Below are 8462 nucleotides of genomic sequence, written 5' to 3'. Positions count from 1 at the left end.
AATTGGGAGGTAAGGAAAAGGGGAGAAATAAGAGAAAGAAAGAGAAAGCTATGAACCCCGGCCTCCTTAGTAAAATGCCCCTGCCAGCCTCGCGACCGGGACCAAATCATGTCCCCTCACGAGCCAGAGCTGTTGACGTACGTCCGGCGAGTTATTAACCCGCGACGACCCCCTGGTTTTTTATGCCACGATGATACCCTGCTCTCTTCCTCGGGAAGCGTGGGTTTTTAAGCCACGTCACCATGTACAGTCGACATTTTCTTCCGGAACCACCAGTCACAGTTCGAGGAAAGGATTGTGATATGGGAGCAGGACAGAGGAAGGGTGTTTAGGGTAGCCATTGCTCCGTTAGCCACTGGCAAGCCAGCGTTTACCAGGACCCACCGACGTGGAGGAGGAGTTGCCACTTGGCACTGGTGGGTGTGAAGAGTGTAACGCCATACCAGCACCTTCGGGACCCATGCGTTGAGACCTGGAACAAAGTAAACGCACATTTAATTGTAATTGCTATATATAACTCCAAATCTAGTTCTCTAAATACGTCAGAAGACCTATGCGACAAACTAATCGATCCTCGCACTAAACTCATCTCAACTTCGATAATCTCTCCTAAATTTGTTTACTTAGGCCAAGTCGGATTGAGAACTAATTCACCATCAACCGCGCAATCAAATTGGCCTTGCAATCTGGATCACGTCCCCCAAAATTTATTCTGATTTTCTGGCGAGGAATTTCAACTAGACAGTCAACCACTTGTTGAGAGTGTTACGTTTCTGACTGCAACTACGAAGATTGATCCAATCCCACGAAAATTGAGGTCGTCCCTTTCTTCTACGTATCTTGAAACCGCTTTGTTTGGAGAAGGAGGGCGGAGGATTCCTGGCCAAACACTCAGCGCAGTCTTCAAACTTGATCAACTTTCTCAATGATCGTTCGTACGGGACTGAACTTTCTTATCTTCTTGCAATCTCTTCAGCACGTTACAAGAAGTTTCTCCTGTCTTCTTCGTTTTGTTGTCAATCTTGGATGTTTATGTAAATTGAGGTTAAGTGGATCAATCGAATGTTCGATTGCAGGATCGATGAGATTAGTTTGTCCTTCAGATTATTTTAAGCGGGAAATATGATAAGTAATTAGTAAATAACGCAATTTTATATCTCCTTGAAGATAATTATGGAAATGGAATATAAATATAAACCTTCGTATTGTAACGAGAATTTTCTTTTGAATATTTTTAATGTTTTTGGGTATCACTTGTGCATTTTAAACACTATTGTATATTCAAGCTTCCCACGAATGCATAAAAATTCGTAGCGTGCTGTACATAATAAATTTTCGATGCTTTCTAAAATTTCAAACGAAGAAATACAAATGCAGATTTCACGACATATTAAGTTCGTCTTGCAACAGGTTCAGAGGTTCGACACTTTGAAAAGATTCGCGATTAGACATAGTTCTACGATTTCAGATGAAACTACCGGAAGAGGACGACAAAAGTGGCCCAGCAACTACAAACTAACCAGTAATACACATCGGCCTTTTCGTCACAGAGTGACTAAAACTAAAATTATAAGAGTGACGTGTCTTTAAATAAATGTAATTTAAAAGTAAAATTTGCAATATTAATTAAAAAAGTGTAGAACTCTTCAAAGAATAGTTTCATAGAATACTTTACGTCTTGATGAAAATCTTCACTAATCTTCAATAAGTGAAAACCAGTGTGTGTCTTGTAAATATTATACATTTAAAATTTTTGAAAATTACATAAGATTTGCCAGATTTTAAAACTTCTCAGTACCTCAACGATAATCCCTAGATAACTAGATTTAAAAAGTCACTAGTTTTCCTCTCTACAATTTTTCATAAATATAATCGAGTTTCTTCTGGAGGACCAACGCACTTCGCTTTTTCTACTTTTCACGTTTTCGAGAGTTTTCTTACTAACAACGAATTAGAAAGAGAATAAGAGCATCAAGAAAGAGCTTGGAATTGACACTTTCAATGGAAGAGTTGAAATAATCGTTGCTGATTTCAACATTCGTAAACAGTTCCATTCTTAACTGTAGAATTCACGGGCGAGTCGGTTTGTCTTAATTTTACGGAGCTTGGGGCCAAAATAAAGAAGACTTTTAAACTGTCGTCGCGAAATTGGAAGAAACTGCGTATTTATATTTCATTAAGCTCAGAATCTTTGTCAATGACAAATTTTACTTTTGAGACGATCTCGAGTTCGTGATCACGAAAGAATCTCACAGCTTCAAAATTGGAGAAGAATCCGATTAGTGAAACAAAATTTCGAAATAAAGAGAAGTTGAAAATCGTAGAAGACTAAAATTGAAATAAATATCAGCATACTATAAATATATTAATATAAATATATTAAGAAATATAATTGACAAATATAAATATATTAAGAAATATCAGAAGAAAGATTCAATATGGAAGAAGAAAAATGGAACGAAGAGAAGTAATTCGGCCAACGATAAGTTCTAGATAAATAAATCAATTAAACAAAATCCTAAAATTACGAAACTTCCGTAACTATGTTAATTCTACGACAGTTGCATTTCAAAACTTAATTTTGCGGGAGTCTGTGAGCAAGTTGGAAAGGAAAATAGCAGAAAAGAGAAGAAGTTATGGTCTACTGAGACATTCAGAGGATTCCTGGCAGTGCAGAGCGGAAATTCTCAAAGAGACCGTGCTTCTTGGAAAAGCAACGTTAAGATAAAACTTCCTCCGCAGTGAATCTGAAACTTGTTCTCTGTCGGGGTGTGTCTTCTTTCGCGCACTTCCAACCCTTGCGCATTCGCTGAAAAATTTTTCCAGAGAAACAAGTAACAAGGACAGAAATAGCAACAGGGTTGCTGGAAAAAAAGGAAGAGAAGGAGATGATGAAGTCGGACGATAGGAAAAGGGAGATGCTTTCGAGACGGGCGTGTAGCGAAAGTGGGTCACATCCGGGGTCTCTGGGAACCGGAAGTGGACCAGGGGGCGGCAGTGGTCATCTTTGGGGAAAGAGGAACCAGGGACGTACTTCGGCGCCTGTAGTAGGCCATGCTAAACACCCAGCCATCATTCTCAGGACCAGGAGGAGCTGGCCTGTTGCGCCAATGCACTACAGAAGGTAGGGAACTTTTAATCAAAAATTCAATATAGTATATTATTTTGATTGTCTATTATCTAATGTAATTGTGTATAAACAATAGTATATAATAGACAATTTTATTGAAAATTGTAAAAATGTTATACAGGGTGGTTGGTAACTGGTGGTACAAGTGGAAAGGGGGTGATCCTACGCGAAAAAAGAAGTCGAAATTATAGAATAAAAATTTAAAAATTTAAAAATTCAAAAATTTAAAAATTTAAAAATTTGAAAATTTAAAAATTTAAAAATTTAAAAATTTAAAAAAATAATGTCAATCGAGACAATGATCTACAGTGAGATCCGCTACAACGAGACGCGATAAAGTGCACGCGTACCGAGCGAAAATTCAAAGTCGATTTTCTCGAAAACAAAGCCTCGAACGAAAAATTTTTATTCTATATTTTTGATTTCTTTTTTCGCCTAGAATCACCCCCTTCCCGCTTGTACCACCAGTTACTAACCACCCTGTATATTAGAGAAAATTCTGATAATTCACGATTCTAGATTACGTTTACTTTAATTACAATTAAATTGTAATTGTGACTTGGGAGAATCGTTAGATACGGAAATTGAATACAGGAAACAATTCTGATGATTCGGGATTCTTATTCTGAAGAAATACTAGATATACATATGAAATTCTAATTGTAATTTCGTAAAAGTATTAGATGTAGGAGAACATTCTGATGATATAGGAGGATTACTAGATATAAAAAAATTTTTATGGAAATTCATATAGGAACATCGATAGATTAACTTTATAAAAAGCGTGAAAAAGTTTGTCGTACACTTTTAAAGAGATACTACTTTGGTATCGTAATCGTGATCGCGCTTCACAAGCACGAGAGAAACCACGATGCGAGCAGGTCGTTTCCTTTTCGAGGAGAAGTGGAAATAACGACGAGGGTGTCGTTATTCTACACGACTGCGCGCGAATTATATCCTCCCGCGGCAAGCGCGATAATTGTGGTCTGTTTATTAACGAAGACGGGATCGCTCGTACAATGGACCAACAAAGTGCCTTTCGTAATTCGCCTTTTCTCCCTTTATTTTTATTCGCAACAACCAAATAAGTCTTTTCACAAGGAACTCTGTTAATTATTTAGTAGAATCGCTCGAGTAATTTCATTTGTCACGAGTAATTTTTTTTTAAACCATTAAAGGGTATCGTATGAATTCTTCAAAGGGTAGAAAGATTGGTCCAACCATCAATGCTCTCTTCCTATTTATTTTATTACTCCATCTACCTATGCCAAATTTTTCAATTGCAAAAATCTATTTACGAGTATCTCACACCTGAATGTAGTTTAAATTAAGACAAATAAATTTTTTCTGAAATATTTTTGGCTTTTTATTTTCTCTCTCTTTTAACGTACGTTGTTTTCTTTTTATGCAATTTTCTAAATACCAAATGTTGTAGATTTCAAAGAATATTCTCACTCGAAATAAATGTAATAAGTCGCAGACGCGGTGCACCCCTCGTTTCCAATATTCCGTTTCGCCTAATCATCGATTTCTTTCCTCGAGTTCGTAGTTAATGACACACGTTCGCGGTATTACGGAGATTCGAACGCTCGAATCTTGAACCAGTCAATCGATAGACTGGCAGACGTTGCCCTACTGGGAATCCTACTGTTTCTTTCCCTCGAGCTAGTTACACCGGTTTGGAATTGTATAAAGAAGTCGCATCAATTGATTAAGCATTGCCATTTACCTCGTCGTACTGTAAAATTTATTTTTTTTTATCGTCAAACGTTTCATTTCATTCGTAAAGTTTGGACGATGTTACGTTTTCGATATGTTACGATAATTGAAATATTGAGTTATTCTGGCTATATCCGTCCCATTAAAAAATATTAGTGTAGTAACTCTTATTACATATATAGAACGCCTAAAGGGTTGATTTTTTATTTTTCATAGGTAAAATTAATATTTCTATGAAATACCACGTCTAATGTAATACACTCTTCAACAAGTAAATATTTTCAAAATGGACAATATTCATTACTCAGAAGACCGTGTTTCACGTATGTCTGGCCACAACGACCCTATTCTACTTAGCCGCTTATTCCACATATTCTTCAATTTTACTTTAAAACACGAACGCTAGCCAAACAAACTATTTTCCTAATTCAGTTCCCAATGCCAGAAGCTATCGAACACGCTTAGAATTCTTGTTCATCGCGTGAAAGGCAATTACGGTATAGAATTTGAAGTGGAACCCGAGACCGCAGGTCAACCGATCAAAACTCGATAACTGCAGCGGATACATAGGGTAACGATACAATCAGCTTCCATTAAACGTACAGTATAAGAGTATGAAACAGGTCTGGGTTGAATTTGGAGTTGGAGAACGACGATGAAAATCAATTATTTATCCAGCTCACTGCGTTAAGCCACTTTCCACGTGGAAACCTGGATGGGTCGTTAACACCAACGATGAGATGGTGGATAACGCAGCACGAAGCTAGAACGAATATTCAATGCGTTGACTGGGCCGAAATCGAAACTGAAATGCCAGCCTAACCTCGCGAGACTAGCCTAAGTTTTCTTCTACGTTGTCCGCAGGCTATCGCGCAAACTTTCCTCGAATTATCGATGTTATTCTTGGGAATTGTTAAAGGAAAATTAATATACTGATAATACAGGTCCATCTTGGGTGTTTTTAATCTTTATGCAGTACAGTCGTGGGATTATGGATTATATCATGCTGAGGAAGGTTTACAATAATCGGTGGGCTTTATTATTACTCTAAAATGAAAAATGAATTATTTTAAATGAATCTAACAAGAAAATTAAGTTCAAAATTAAGTATAATGTTAGAAAGTAAATATTAAAGAAAATTAAGTATAATTATTCTAACCTAATTCACGTGTAATTCAAACTTTTTTTTTTATATGTGAAGAAATCCACGATGATCTACCTATGCCTTTGGAAGGAATGCCCCCCCCCCTCCCCGCGTACTTTCGTCGAGCCAACTCTATCGATCCTATCGACTAACTGTGGAGCTAGAGGAGATCATTGCTCCTTCCTGATCAGCTGAAATCGCCACTGGTCCCACGACTCTTTCTCGGTGACCCCCCGAACGTCTTTTATATTTCCGTCTAAATGCCGACCCCTGGAACTTCAAGGGAGGAGGTGCGGCCAGCACTCTAAACGGTTCAGCCACCACCGCTAGGACGACCGTGCTCTCCCGGATGGTCTGGAAAAGCAAGTCTTGCGCCCGTCTCGACCGTTCTAGATTAGTTTGCAGAAAGCGCATTTGGTTTCCATTTTCCTAGACGAAAGGTTTCTACGGTCTTCTCTGGTTTGCGGGTGGCTGCTTTCATTCCTTTCTTCGAAGAGATACAAGACGGTCCCCCCATCCTGTGATCTGTCGGTGCCCCAAGCGCCTTGCAGAGAGGACATTTTGGGTTTATTGCGGTGCATTCTTTGGCTAGGTGTCCGGAGATGCCGCACCTATAGCATAGGTGCTCCCTGTTTTCTTTCGAGGTGCACGTTTTCTTCACGTGCCCTATCTCCAGGCACCTAAAACATTGCAGAGGTCTTCGCTCGATGGTCTCGATCTTTGCTACTGACCATCCGATGGTTATTTTACCCGCCTGGGTCAGCTTCCTCATTGCATCTATCGGGCATCGCGTCCACACGGACCCGAGACCGTCTTTGGAGGTGCGAAGTTTTCCCAGCTGGATGTCCTCCACCTTGCATCCTCCTTTCTGCGCCAAGATCTCCCTTATCTCGTCTATGGTGGCCGAGATGTCTATCTTGACCACCTTTGCTTCCGCAGTCCGGTAGGGTGCCGCCACTCGGATCAAGTTCGGGTCAAGGACCTTGATCAGCCGTGCTGCGAGTGCGCTGGCCTTCTCCCTCTTTTGGTCCTTTGGCACCTCCAATACGACCCCTCCGGTTATTGCCTTCCTCATCTTTATCGATTCGATGCCGATCTCAGTCAGGTGGATGTTGTCCCTGGCCGTGGCCAGCACTTCCGCGTAAGATTTAGCTATTCCTTTCTTGATCGTTATGGTTACCGCCGATGTTCGCGGGCGGCGTGGAAGAGCCAGTTTCCTATTCCTTGTTTCCTTGTCCTCTGAACTTTGCTCCGGAGCTTCCATCGAACTCTTCTCCTCTGTTCCCGGAGTTATCTTCTTCGATTGTCTTTTCTCCGCTTTCTTCTTGTTCTTCTTCTTTGCTGCCTTTTTCCCTGCGGACTGGCAATCCATGGCAGTCGCTTTCCCTTCTTCAGGGACTTCCCTGGACACTTGGGGGTCTGAAACTTCAGTCTCTGTCCGTTCTGCAATCGGACCAGAGGAGACCACCTTTTCCAGCCCTTCGTAGTACTCATCTGTTTCCCTTATTAGCGACTGGAACACATCCAACTTTTGCTCCAACTCGTCGAGACGCCTTGCATTACTGTCCACATCCATGGCCGTAGGTTCGGCCAGCTGCTTTTGGAGTGCCTTGCTCTCTGCCTCCAGTATCTCCAACCGTTTTTCCATCGAGATTATGGGAAGTGCCCTTATTGTCATTTCAACAGTGTACGCGATGATTTTTCTCGCCGACTCTCTGAGTGTTTCAGCCTCCTCATCCGTGAGATCGCTACATGTGTCGGCCAACATGTTGATTCCTCCCGCCCTCCGGATCACCTCTGCTTGTGCGTACAAAAAAGGCAACTTGCGCAGCTTCTGCTCGAGATCGGAAACTTCGGAAGACCCGACGAGACTCCATTCGTCATCGTCCGTCGTCTCCTCGGTTTGCAGACTCGATATATGTTCAACGCTTGTCCGCACAAGCTCAGGAGCCGACTCCTCTTCCTCCGACTCCATTCGTCATCGTCCGTCGTCTCCTCGGTTTGCAGACTCGATATATGTTCAACGCTTGTCCGCACAAGCTCAGGAGCCGACTCCTCTTCCTCACTTCCTCTCCTCTCTTCCTCACTTCCTCTCCTCTCTTCCTCCCTTCCTCTCCTCACTTTCTCCTTCCTCTTCCTTTTGTTTCTTCGTTTCATTGGAGTGCGTATCATCTGGTCCGTACGGCCCTCATCTACCGAGGCTTCTGGGGGCCACTAAAAGTCTTGCGGAAAGGATGTCACCACCAGCAGAGCCGCTTACCGGCAGAGGGCTAATACCACCGGGGGGTCGCCAGGTACCTCGGGGTTGGCCGCTAATGACTGACGCACCCATCAGCCACCTCGCAGTGCCCTCGACTGCGAGGTACCCCATCGCCGCGCACCTCTGCTTAGAGTTAGGGATTTTTTATAGAGGTTATCATCCTCACGGTCCGGCCAATGAAGGCAAGACCCCCGGTCCATTGAGACATG

At 41.6% G+C, this 8462-nt stretch overlaps 1 protein-coding gene and 1 long non-coding RNA gene across 2 annotated transcripts in view; one reads left to right on the top strand and one right to left on the bottom strand.

Annotated features, from left to right (window-relative positions):
- The window catches only part of LOC117152058, a 10222-nt gene extending 8190 nt beyond the window's left edge, over positions 1–2032 (top strand). Inside the window, exon 2 of the long non-coding RNA XR_004462286.1 lies at positions 1469–2032. This is a non-coding gene — a long non-coding RNA (uncharacterized LOC117152058). The remainder of the gene's footprint in view (positions 1–1468) is intronic.
- Positions 2033–5860: 3828 nt separating this feature from the next.
- Positions 5861–8233, bottom strand: LOC105681171. Its single transcript, XM_024369696.2, has 2 exons — positions 8090–8233; positions 5861–7949 (listed from the first exon to the last, which is right to left on the bottom strand). The coding sequence occupies exons 1-2, from the start codon at positions 8163–8165 to the stop codon at positions 6388–6390; spliced, it is 1638 nt and encodes a 545-aa protein (XP_024225464.2). The 5' UTR covers positions 8166–8233; the 3' UTR covers positions 5861–6387.
- Between the last annotated feature and the right edge of the window lie 229 nt (positions 8234–8462).

Source organism: Bombus impatiens, unplaced genomic scaffold (genome assembly GCF_000188095.3).
Source record: "Bombus impatiens unplaced genomic scaffold, BIMP_2.2 scf_0637, whole genome shotgun sequence".
Classification (NCBI taxonomy): domain Eukaryota; kingdom Metazoa; phylum Arthropoda; class Insecta; order Hymenoptera; family Apidae; genus Bombus; species Bombus impatiens.
The sequence above is the reverse complement of the archived record's forward strand: the minus strand, read 5'-3'. Positions and strand labels throughout refer to the sequence as shown.